Source organism: Podarcis liolepis (genome assembly GCF_965112155.1).
Source record: "Podarcis liolepis genome assembly, chromosome: 11".
In the NCBI taxonomy this organism is placed as follows: Eukaryota; Metazoa; Chordata; class Lepidosauria; order Squamata; family Lacertidae; genus Podarcis; species Podarcis liolepis.
Window position 1 is genome coordinate 35004606 of NC_139565.1, and position 13187 is coordinate 35017792.

Here is a 13187-nt window from a genome sequence, read left to right on the forward strand (position 1 = left end):
TGACTTTAGTTTTTTGGCCTGAGTCATAGTCTGTGACATGGAATTCTTTCCCATGTGTTACCTTACTGGCAATCTGATGATTTGTTCTTAAGAAAGTTATTTCGTCAACATTTCATTTGATGTTATCTGTCCATTCCTTCCACGGCTCCCTCTCCCATTAGCAATTGTTCGTCTAAATATTCCTGTTCCTAAGAGTGCATGCATACTTAAGTCCCACTGAAGTTTTGCTTATGCCTCTTTTAGAAAGAATTGCATTTTGAGAATTGTGAAACATATAGCACCTCCACTGCATCTGAAAATATATCATGCTGTCACTTCCGTTATATTTAAGTGTGCAGAAAGCAGTTATAATGCACAAAGGACATTTCTTAGATCCCTTTCAGGATGTGTTTGGTTTTGGGGAACTGATAAACTGAATTGGTATGCTTCCCTGCCCAACAGCTTGAGATATATGAGAATGTTGCAGATGAGCCATTTCTGTCTCATGAACTGAATGTAGATGCTCAGCCTGTAATTCAGACAGACAAAGGATTGTATTCCTCACAAAATGTGAGTATTTTGATTTCCCTCTTTATGCAACATCCTTAAATGTATTTAAAACTTATTTTCTCTAGCATAATTCAGTTCTTGTTACTTTAGGACAGTTAACGTATCATTTGCATGAATAGGGAGCAAGGCTAGCAAAAATATTACGCTTTTGTGATGCCACTTGAATAATCCCCACTCCCTTAAGCAAGATGAGAAGCAAATGTTTTAGGGAGTGGCAATACTGATTAAGGAACTGAGTTATTTTTAGCAGTATATTCATCTATTCAGATAATGCATGTAGCACACCATTCCAGTATGGCATGATAACAGGCAAACCTGCAGGAATGTGGAGCCTTGTTGTTTGTGCTGATGTAGGCCTTGTTTGCTCTTCCTCCTGGTGTGGCTTGTCTGTTCCTGCTTCCCCACAAGGTGTCCACGTGGCTCAAATGAGCCATAGTATGGCTGATCATGTCACTTGAATATGGATCATGGTTTGTGTGTTTCCAACAAACCATGCACCAGGTTCATTTAAACAAACATGAAATACATGAAACATGAAATAAACATTAAATGAACCTCGTGCATGGTTTGTTTGAAACAAGCAAACCATGATCCAGATTTGAACAACACAACAAGCCAAAATATGGTTGGTTTGAGTTGTGTGGAGAGTGTGGAACCATGTGGCAATAGGGGAGCAAGATCATGATTAAAACATGCTTTATGACAACATGTGGCTTATGATATGCCAGCCAAGCTGTTATTGTCACTATCCATGCTAAGTGAAAAAGCTGATCTGTAGAATTTAATTTAATTTAATTTAATGGGGGGGGGGAGGGATTCAAAACTACAGTCGCTAACTTGCGTTTCTTTTTATCTAAGGTGGTTGCACAAGAAGATCAAGAAAAGAAAGCAGGTAAATGGTCCAAGTTGTTGACACTGAACAACTGAATAGCCACTTAAAGAAGCTTGTAGTTATGAAATTCTTATGAGTTTGATTTTCCTCCTTTTCCTTTTGGGCCATGTCTTCTAGCAGGAACTGTCTTATTATTGATTGATATAGGCCACTGGGAGCCTTGCTTTGAATGAAGTGAAGGGTAAAAAACTATACATAAGTAAATGTACCATTGAGACCAAGTTAAATTTGTAAATTTTATTAATAATGGTCTTTACAAAAAAAAAAGTTTTAAAAAGATGAGATCCTCAAGTCTCTCTTTCACTAAAGAAAGAAATAACTACTCAGGCTGCAGTCCAACAGACCAGCCTTGCTGGGTTCTGATGAGAAACATTTGGAGGCCACCAGGTTGGCAAATGCTGCTATAGACCCTTACCTGGGAGTAAGCTGCATTGAAAACAACGATACTTACTTCTGAGTAGAAAGCATATCAGATTGCACTGTAAAACAAGAACTTTGAAACCACTTTCATGGTTTGTAAATGAGGGATGCTGAACGATGCACGTGTTAGAAACCGATTTTAATACCTAGGATGATCTAGTCATTTTTAAGACAAGCATAAGCAGTTTGGGTGTACTAGAGAAACAAAATTTGATTTTGGTGGCTTTTGTTTGGTAAACATTTTTCAGGGATTAGTGATGGAAGTACTGAAGCAGCCATGACTTTACTTGCTATGAGAGATCCAGCATTCCAGTTAAACATTGGCATCCAAGGTATGTTCAGTATTATCATATAGCACTTTGGTATAGCAGTGGTACAATGGATTCTGTATTGTTTTTATTCTTTTCTAGCTTTGTGATTATTTTGGAGGGTGGAAATAAAGGTTATTTTTCCTTTGCAATATTTAATTAACATGCACTGAACACCAAACTAAGTTTGTTTTAAAAGCATGCACCATTTAAATATGGGAAGACCAAATTGTCACCTCTTCACTGTGATTACAGGTCATCCACTTCTAATTGTTAGCCAGGGCATATTTTGTGGATTCTATACTTAGGTGACAGTAGTAGGTTCTTATTTCCAGGAGGTCTGCTCCATTTCTTTCCTTTTATATCTACTTTTTATTAAAACAAAGAGAAAGAGAGTGATAAGTGTTGGATGGAATGCTTTTATTGAAGAAGTGAAATATGAAACTTGCACTTGGGGACCATTTTACATTATTTATGCTAGTCATACATTACATTACAGTCTTTTGGCAACTAAAAATGTCTGAAGGATGTCCATATGATCTGGACTAAGAAGTATCTAGTAAACCCTAAACATCATTTTAGGTACTCTTCGATTTAACCAAAGAACCAGACTTTGCACAAGATTCAAATATTGTAAAATAAAAGTATTGGTTTAGCTGCAAAATGGATTCCAGTTGTAGAATTCTGTGTTTCTAATCTCATGGGTATTTTTCATTCAAAATGCAGTGGTGTAATTTAATGAAATATAGACACGAAAATGTATCATTTACTTAGGATTTCAAACTGTAATCTTTATATTGTCCCAACTGAAATTGCACAGTATAAATGTTTGTTATACGTAAATTAAGAATTTAATTATTTTAAACTTTTTTCTTTTTGTGGAAAAAAAGAACCAAAAATTCAGGAGTTTCCCAGTAAAGATGAAATGAATGTAACTGATAGCTTCCCAAATGAGTGTCACGAAGAGCAAAGCGTAGTCCATTGTCATATGCAACAACCTGCCCCTTCAGAAGATGAATCGCTTTCTTCGGTCAGTGCAAACGTAACTGCTGCAGAGGATCATATTGTTGAACCATCAGGCTTGGAAGTTTACTTACAGGAAGCAACTAATGTGTCACTTTCAAAAAATACGAATAAAGCTGCTGCACAGCATTGCAGTACATCAGTTTTGGAAGCATGCTCAGAGGAAACAACTAGAATCAGCAGGTTTGCATTGTTCTATTTAAAAATCTGTTTGTGTTAGTTAGGAATCCTCCTCATTCTTTAGGTTGTAAGAAGTTTTACCATGATCGCATGATATCACCTAGCTGTTCTCCATTCTAAGTTAATCTTTTCAAGCCATCCCATGTAAATATAAGTAAATGGACAACACAGGTGTATAGTGTTATGTATCATCTTCAGTCTATGATTTTTAGGACTAGGTCACTCACTCTAAAGCTTCCCAAACACATTAGGACATATAATTGTGCTTGCCATGTGGTGGTGAAGACAGCAAAGAAGACATTCTTTGTTGCATTTGCCACATCCTCAAGGGCTCAGCTGGCATTTTTTTTTTGCTGTGTATCCAAATATTAGTTACCCCAGATTCCCTTTTAGCAAACTGTGATTAGTTTGAGTAGTTGACAAGACACTTGGGGGATAAAGCCCCTTGACTTTGTAGCGACTTGGATGCCACTGTTATGGCAAATTTGGTCAAGGTGTCCAGTGCCACATCTGACCAAGGGTTATGGAATCGTGGCCTGATGATGTGGGCAAAATTCTTGCACTAATGTGTCCAACCACATGCCCTCTGTACCTCTGCCCTTCTTGTCTAGTTAAAGCTAGTTGAAGCGCGGTGGTTGATTGCATCCAAGGTGTTTGACGTGAATTGTCACAGACATTCTTATGCCTTTTCTAGATTGGTTGCATTGCTAGCTAAGATTTTGACTATTTCTGTTGGATAAATGTTGAAATTAAGGGTACTCAGTGGTGGTTTCTGTTTCTCTGCAGTGATTTACTGTCATCCAAAGGAGATCAATCATCCAAACAAGCAAGATGTAGGTTTCCTAAGCCTAAACCAAATCTTAACAGAAGTCTGAGGCTGAGCAAGAAAGCTTCTCAAAAATATGCTGATTCGTGTATTGAACAATCTGAAGAAATCCAGAATGGTACGTTTTTGGTTCCTGCACTTAAAGCATTTAGTTATCAGGACTTTACGAATCCTTTACCCTGTGCAGAAAGTGTACTCTGTGCTTGTGGAGATGTTTTCTGAGAATATCTGATTTCATTTTTCCTAAATTACAAGCTTCTGGCCCCCAAATGTGCGTCCAAACCTGTAGGTACCTGTGTCTGTCTGTTCATCCTTCCAGCTGGGGATTAGGTGATGTGATGCCCTGTCAATGTTGTAATCTCATCCAAAATAGTATATATTTATTCCGCAAACTATACTGAGTGGTGTTTTAATGTCTAAAATAATAGAAAAGAAGGTGTCAGACAATGCAATAGAAGAGCAGAAAGTTGAACTGGAAAAGAATCTCAAATTGAATGAGCTAACTAAGAGCAGCTCTGCAGAGAAACATCATCTACAGCTTCCAAGTTCTGGTCCTGCCATGCAGAAAGAAAACATAGAAAGGTAATAACATTAATAATTTTCACATGCTAGTACTTTTGGCTTCTTTCTTAGATATCTTGAGCTGCTGTATGTGAAATATGTAGTAAATTGTGTTTTATAGAATAGGAGCATATCCAGTATATAGTTGACTAGAATTATGGGAAAATATGCAACTGCACATTTACTGGTTCTATATTTAAAGAGGGTGTCATTTTTAGAGAAAAGAAAGGAAAATAGCATCTTTAATTGTTAAGCCACATCATCTCACCCAAGTAACTTTTGAGATGTGAGAATAATAAAACATCTTTAAGATACTTGAGGAAGACACTTTAAGACATTGTATTTTTTATTAGCTGAACTTATATATGGAACGGTTAATAGTACTTTTAATCACTTTGACAAACAGTGACTGTAAACCTGGCACCATTTGTTTCAAAGCTATGCAGCATGAAAACATTTAACTAATAAACATTTTATGAAGTGAAACTGGCTTAATTTTTCCAAAGAGACAACACGGTGAGAGATACTTGGGAAGTTGCATCACTGTTAACTGCTTCAGAAGTTTCTCCAGAAGCAGACCCTCCTGAACCACCCGGTGGCTGCAGCACAAACATCAGTGTCCAAGTTTCTGCTCCTGCTGAGCACCAGTTGTTGGCAATTGAACCTGCACAGGTATTTATTTTATATAACTAAAACTGCTATCTTAAGGGAGAGAATAAAAGGAGGAAGCTGCTTCAAGCGCAAGCGCGCGCGCGCACACACACACACACACACACACACACACAGAACCATTATAGATAGAAGCCACTCTGAATACAGTAGTACATTCTGAGTGTTCCTGATAGTTATTGCACAAACAACATCCCTGCTTATATGTATATTGTCTGTCTATGTCTCAGTCATGGTCCTAGCCCTCATTCTCAGGAGGAGCTGGCCAATACAAAGACTGCTATTGGCTGAGGAACTCAAGATAGACTGTTTTTTGAACAAGGAGGTAGGGCTTGAGGGGGGTGGACTGTGTGTCATAAGGCCTCAGGTCACCTCTCAGCCTTTATTAGAGCACGTTAGTCACTTAGGACTATCTGTGACACTGCAGTCATATTGCTGCCTTGTGGGTTCCTTATTGGAATCAGGACCGGATATTCTTTCCTCCTACTAGATCTCTTTTTCCACAAATGGTTTCCACACCCCTGCTTGTTTGTTGCTAAACTGTATTTTCTATTATTTTTTTAAATGTTGCTTTGAATTTGGGGGCTTGAGCAATTTTTTTTTTTATTTGTCTTCAATGGTCTTCACACAAAAGGCATGTCAGACTGTTCTTCTGACAAGCATTTAAACTAACTTTTGTTGTAAATGTGCAAAGATACTGTAGGAAAATGTCATCAGTGAAGCAGCCTCAAGCTCTGTGGGTTAGAATAATTGAAGGAATTAATTTTCTTTGAGTTACTGAGCAATCTTTTCTGTGAGTCACTTCAGGCAAAGATTGTGCTATAGGCCAAAGTTGTTCGTTTCCATGTAGTTATAAGGTAAATTTATAAGCAAGATTTTATTTCCTAATAGTACATGTTTCCAGTCAAAAATTCCTTCTTTTGGGTTACAACTTTTGCCAAGTCTCTTTCCTTTATTTCTTAGTGATGTTCTTTCAAAGGAGGAGATCATGTTTATTTATTTTAAAAGGCATTTTTACTCCACTCTTCTAAAACATTTTTGCCAGGTGGCTTGGCAAAGGGGAACAACATGGATAAAAATATGTATTCCTTTTAAAGCAATTATCAATAATTTTTCCCTTTATCTTCTGAGCATTAGTGTTATTTGGCAAGCTTGTGATTTTTATTGTGATTTTTTCATTGCCAGACTGAAGCAGCCAAGTGTTCCAGTATTTCATCCACCACAGAGATGACTGCAGGTACATTTTACACTGTTTTATGATCGCATATTTGCTGCTTTAGGGAACTAGCTTCACGTAAACATTTGTTATGCACTCGTCATTTACAAGTTAGATTAAAAAGAAGAAGAGACAAATGCAAATGTGGATCACCATAACCTCCCCTCCCCTGGAACTAGGTATCATTAAGATGTCTCAGACTGAAGCATGTAATAGGCTCATACATCAATGCTTTGGTGAAGATTGAAGAGTTCTCCCTTTGAAACACTGTTACGACCAGTTCTGATTAATTTTATTGCCTACGCGGGTGGCGCTGTGGGTTAAACCACAGAGCCTAGGACTTGCCGATCAGAAGGGGTGAGCTCCCATTTCTCGGTCCCTGCTCCTGCCAACCTAGCAGTTTGAAAGCACGTAAAAGTGCAAGTAGATAAATAGGTACCGCTCCGGCGGGAAGGTAAACAGCGTTTCCGTGCGCTGCTCTGGTTCGCCAGAAGCGGCTTAGCCATGCTGGCCACATGACCCGGAAGCTGTACACCAGCTCCCTCGGCCAATAAAGCAAGATGAGCACCGCAACCCCAGAGTCAGTCACGACTGGACCTAATGGTCAGGGGCCCCTTTACCTTTATGGCTGGCATGGGACTGCAGCTTGCTGACTCTGCCTTTAGGCCTGCTTAATGGCCACGCTTGGCATCTCCCTTACGTACCATGCATTCTTGAAAAATCCAGCTTGTAGAATTCAAGTTGTGCTGTCGAATTCCTAGTTTTATGTGGGATGTCGATCACTCAGTTTGAGTCTATGTGCATGGAATGTTTTGCTACGAGAAGCTATGCAAACAAGATTTCCACGTGTGGAGATTCAGTGGGATAGGCACTTGGAATGGCCTGTAGCAATCCTTCTTTCCCTACTACGTGTAGCAATAAAATTAATTATAACTAGTTCTTCAACATTGTACATAAGGCTTCTTTGCGTTTGCTTCTGTGAACACAAAAGATACTAAGAAAACGGCTATTTTGGTAATAGCTAATGCTTATACTAATAAGCTGTCAGGAATGTTTTTATAAATGTAAGGTGAGGCATAAATATTTAAGGAATAAAAATTGGAGTTGTCACATTAAAGAATGTATAATGTAGTCTAATTATATATGATTTTTAAAGATATATGGATTCCATTTGTTTGGCTATATCTCTAATATGTGTGTTACAGTTGCTACTGCTTACATACAAGAAGGGAAGTTGTACATGGCATTATCAATTGTATTATCAAGGCTGGCTGCAGGGAGCAGAGAAAGGGAAGATCTGCTGTGGAAGTTTGCCATCTGTTTGAACACCATTGGATACAGCCCAGGGTTGTATTCATTATGTAGTTGAGCATGGAGCAACCTTAATCTCTTCTTACAGCACTTGCATATCACTTTACTTGTGAAAATGAATAAAAAATACTGCAAGGGTTTTTGAATAGAGTAACAGCATGCAGAACGATGTTATTTTATATATTATTAATCTTTTATTTGCCCCACATATGTATCTTAGTAGTTAGTGCTGGAGTTGAAGAATATCCGAAGGAAGAGGAGCCAACTTTCATTTTAACATTGGTGGAAATCTCCGTTGGTTCTGAGAATTGCAGTGACGGATCCGGTTTGCTACAACAAACGTCTGAACAGCTGCTTCCAGCACCAGTTTTTTTTACCCCAGACAATCTGAACTCCACAGAAGTGGCAAGAGAAGATAAGTAAGTAATATTATCTTTTAATATGAACTGATGTTCTTGGGTGTACTTAAGACTGGAGATGGTAGTGCCCTTATATGAGTCTGCAGCTCCCAGAGAATTGTCCAAGATGGGAATATAGCCCTCTGGCTGAAAAAAATTAGTTGTGCCCGATTCAAAGGGATATTATGGAAGAGAATTTGCCCTTTTAACAAATGAAAGTTTTGAGGGGATTCTCCTTGTGGGAACATGAAATAGGCTCTATGTTTCCCCTCTTCTTGTGGTCAGCCAAGTTATTCATGATAAAACTATTAGAACTGCCAGCTGATTAGAACTGTACCTTGTCAAAGGACAGAATGTCTCCTTGTGAGCTCAAGGCAAGGAGCGACTTTCAGGAAAAGAGAAGTTTTTACTGCTCTGCCCTAAGCATACATTAGTTACTTGGACTGTGGTCCCATTGGTCTAAGTGAAACCTCTGCCAAGTCAAGGAGACAAGCATTGCAGCTTTCAAAGGGCATTAAATGATTGCCATTAAGGAGAGTTTTAATTTGAATTACATTTACATTGAATTAAATAACACTAATTTCACAACTTTTGCATGGCAACTTTGTACAGCTTTGGATCCGTCACAGCTGCTGTGGAAGAAAATGCTGTCTCTTTGGACAACACTGCGAGGGCAGAAGGATTGCTGGAAGCCTCGTTGGAACAATTGGCAGAGCTTGGTTCAACCTCTTGGCGGAATCTGAAAAGGCATGCTGAAGCCCTTGAAGAAAGCGGGAATGCCCCTGAGAAGAAAAAACTGTCTTCTCCTGTAGGGGGAAACCTGGAAAGCACCAATAAGGTCAGAGATTAATTCAGAGAATCACAAAAGTTAGAACCTTTTGGATTCGCTATCTGTTGCCTGAGTGAAGAAAACTTGGGAGGCTGCATGAAAAAAGAATGGAGAAAGCACTTCTAATCTGTCTCAGTGCTGTTTTTTGATGGCAGCAATAGAAAAGAGTCCATTTTTAAGAACCCTGAACTATGGTGAAGTGCTGCAATTGAAAACAACATGCTTATTTTTTTAGGATGTTCTGATGTTTGACTGCTTTCTTATGCACAGAAGTCCATTCCATTTTGAGAAATGTATTTATTTAGGGTATTTATTACAAAGAAGAAATCTAAAATTAACAAATGTTTTAAACCACTCATTTGGGAACTTTGAGCACAGGTGTTAAAGAATTTGGCTACTGAGGTGAGAATTAGTTTCCATTGTATTTCTATTTTGTGGTTGTTTAATTTGGAGAATTGTTAGGTACGTGCACATAGGAAAGCCAGTACAAAATGTCCCCAGAGACATGACTTGAAATTTCATCCTGAAAAGGTTAGCTACGGCTATTATATTGAGTTGTGGGATCTGCCATCTAAATTAATAATGCATAGCTGCTATTGCTGTAGTCACATTAAAGATCATAGTGGCATTTGTTATCTTTCTGCTGTATTTTGTAGAGTAATTCTTGTGTGTTTTTTTGCTGTGTATTTGTATGTGGAACTGAGCTTTATGCATGTTTTAAGTTATGTTCTTTGTATGTTTCTATGGGTAAAATAAAAATATATCATAAACACATGCTGCAGATTAATTAAATAAACTATGAGAATTTCTCTCAGGAAATTTAGTTTTGGAAATCAGGGGTCATACCCAATGCTGCAGCTTTACTGGGTCAAGGGGCTTAAATGTGCGCAATGGATTTTTCTTTTTCCCTCCTGTCCCCTGAGCACCATCAAAATCAGCTCTGAAGATTTGGAAGGTCTTCCTGAGCAGATTTGGGGGAGATGTAGGAGGAGGAGAGTAAAAGTCCTGTTGAGCCATTGGAACCCCGCTGGTGCAACATTAGATAAAACCCTAGTTTTCCACTGGTTGCATCCAGTGCCGTGTGTCCTGAGTTCTAGGTACACAGTGGAACTTCCCCTTCCTTTCATCTCCCTGTGCACCCTCAAAGTCTGCTCCAGGAGGTCCTCCAACTCTCGGGGCAGATTTTGAGGGTGCACAGGAAAGGAAAGGAAAGTTCTGTTGCATGTGGAAGTCTGTTGTGCTAACAGAACAACAGTGTTGAACATGACCCCATGTATAATCATTTGAGAACCAGGGAACAAACATGGGGTCGTGTCCAACATTGCTGTTCTGCTACCACAGCAGACTTCCACTTATACAATAGAACTTTTACAAGACAAATTTTGTTGGATATATAAATTTATGGTCTCCTCTCAACTTCTGCTTTAGGCACCTTAGAGTAGACACTAGAAAAACAATTAATTGAAAACCCAAATCTAAATGGTTTTCTGGAAGCAGTGTTCAGGTTAGGAAGTACATAAATGAATTAGTTCATCATGCAAATTTTTGGAAGTCCACCACTGGCATAGATGTTATCTTGAATCCCCAAATAGATGTAGTATTTTTCCATTCAAGATGGAGGATATTGCAAACTGTTACCCTTAGCCAAATATCTTAACTCACTTGTACTGAAATATATTGGGGGACAAATAATGCTAATCTAGCCTTACTTCAGGAAATGAAGTTGATGTATCATTAAAAAGTTTAATCCCCTTCCTGTTCTTTCACAGTCTAAATAATAGAAGCAATTGTATTGTTCTTTTGAATCATATTTCTGAAAAGGAACTTATACTGATGTTCATATTTCCTTTCATGCAGGGTGCCTCTGTTAAATCAAGTTGTATACCAAGGAAAGCTGCTGGTAGGTGAAATTTATATTGTTTTCACATAAAAAGGCACAGTACATGTGATTTTCTGTAGTTAGCTATTGATGTACGTCAGCATCCCAAATGCATTATTGAATTTTTATTTTAACAGCAGACATTATTAATCAATTAATTAAATTTCTATACCGAATTAGTTAATTAAATTTCATCCGAATATCACAGGGCAGTTTATAATATACATAACATAATAACAAACAAAAACAATACCTCACACAGTTTAAAAGGCCTTAAAGGTAAAGGGACCCCTGACCATTAGGTCCAGTCATGGCCGACTCTGGGGTTGTGGCACTCATCTCGCTTTATTGGTTGAGGGAGCCGGTGTACAGCTTCCGGGTCATGTGGCCAGCATGACTAAGCCGCTTCTGGCAAACCAGAGCAGCGCACAGAAACACCGTTTACCTTCCCGCCGGAGCGGTACCTATTTATCTACTTGCACTTTGACATGCTTTTGACCTGCTAGGTTGGCAGGAGCAGGGACTGAGCAACGGGAGCTCACCCCGTCGAGGGGGTTGGAACCACTGACCTTCTGATCGGCAAGTCCTAGGCTCTGTGGTTTAACCCACAGCGTCACCCAAGTCCCTTTAAAAGGCCTTAGATAAGTTTAATTAGCCAAAGGCTTAGGAGAAGAGGAATGTTTTTGCCTGGCGCATAAAAAGGCACCAGACGAGCCTCCCTGGGGAGAGCATTCCACAAATGGGGAGCCACCACAGAATAGGCCTCCCAGATCTCTCATGGAGGAGGCACTCAAAGAAGGACTTCAGGTGCTTGCTGGGTCTGACTTGGTTCATATTGGGAGAGGCAGGCCTTGAGGTATTCCTCCGTCCAGATCAGAAACATCTTTCTTTAAATTACTTACATATCATCTTTCATTTCAAAGAAATACCGTGGTGGTTTACATGACAATAAGTAAAATAAAAATATACCATATAACAACAAAAGATTCACATCAGTAAAACAACAATAAAACATTGATTACAATTGCAGTAGCCAGAGATGCTAGCAGCTGGTGAGCTTGGATGAAGATGTAGGTCTTCAGTAGCAGAAGCACTCAACTGTCAGTACCCACCTGATTCCTGATTTTGAAACTCACCCTCTAGTTTCAAAAGTAGTTCCTCGTGTGCTGTGTGGTTGGGCAGATGCTGTTTGAGAAATGCATCTATAGCCACTTTTGGATTCACAGAACTTGTTGTCTCTTGGTGTTGATGTTACTGAATGTCTATTTCTGTGGGAATATCTTATTTGTGGGGAAATGAGACAAATTTGTTGTTTTGTATAGAGTAAAATGGAATTTCCCTGTAGCAGATACAAGTAGCAGATTCTATATTTTTTTGCTTATTTATTTGTATTTGCTGTCGTCTTTTTTTTAAAAAAAAGGGAAAAAGTCAGGAAAATCGAACGTTTCAAAGAAGAAAACCACCTCCACCTCTAGACCAGTACCTAAATCTACGGAGGTAAAAGTAATGGAAAGAGAGAACCCTCAATCTTCTCTGAATTTAGGGGCTGGGCTCCTTGATGAAGCAGCTGCTACTGGTGACCAAGTGTCAAGGACACTCCATGCAAGAAAATCAGAAACAAGTGAAAAACAGAAAAACTCGGTTGAAACCTGTAAATCTGTACAATCAGAGCAAGCTGGAGGCACAGGAGTCATTCCAAAAGTACAATTATCCAGGTACTTATTTAGTAGCTGTTTTTAGTATGCTATGCTGCTCCCCCACTTTGTAGTAGTGTTGAAACAGCTACATGTGCTCATCACTAAACGGTGTTTCCGTGCGCTCTGGCTTCTGCCACGGTGTCCCATGGCACCAGATGCAGTTTAGGCATGCTGGCCACATGACCAGGAAAAGCTGTGTGCAGATCAACGCCAGCTCCTTTGGCCTGAAAGCAGAGATGAGCACCGCACACCATAGTTGAATTTGACTGGACTAAACCATCCAGGGGTCCTTTACCAATGCACTAAGGTCTGCAATAAACCTGCTTTACTGCTAACAAGGTGCAGAGGAGACTAAAGTACTATGTAAACCCAACGCAAGCGGTAGAATAACCTCACATGAACACAATATCAAGTAGTAATACCACCAAA

At 39.1% G+C, this 13187-nt stretch overlaps 1 protein-coding gene across 3 annotated transcripts in view; it reads left to right on the top strand.

Moving 5' to 3' along the window:
• The window catches only part of BDP1 (BDP1 general transcription factor IIIB subunit), a 47672-nt gene that overhangs the window by 30194 nt on the left and 4291 nt on the right, over positions 1-13187 (top strand). For 2 of the 3 annotated variants that reach the window (XM_083465138.1, XM_083465140.1), the window contains exons 29-40: positions 442-549; positions 1408-1441; positions 2110-2193; positions 3060-3375; positions 4159-4316; positions 4627-4780; positions 5266-5431; positions 6614-6665; positions 8176-8374; positions 8966-9191; positions 11040-11082; positions 12482-12776. In XM_083465138.1, the coding sequence (XP_083321264.1) occupies positions 442-549; positions 1408-1441; positions 2110-2193; positions 3060-3375; positions 4159-4316; positions 4627-4780; positions 5266-5431; positions 6614-6665; positions 8176-8374; positions 8966-9191; positions 11040-11082; positions 12482-12776 (1835 nt within the window). The remainder of the gene's footprint in view (positions 1-441; positions 550-1407; positions 1442-2109; positions 2194-3059; positions 3376-4158; positions 4317-4626; positions 4781-5265; positions 5432-6613; positions 6666-8175; positions 8375-8965; positions 9192-11039; positions 11083-12481; positions 12777-13187) is intronic. The other variant, XM_083465139.1, reaches the window with a different exon arrangement.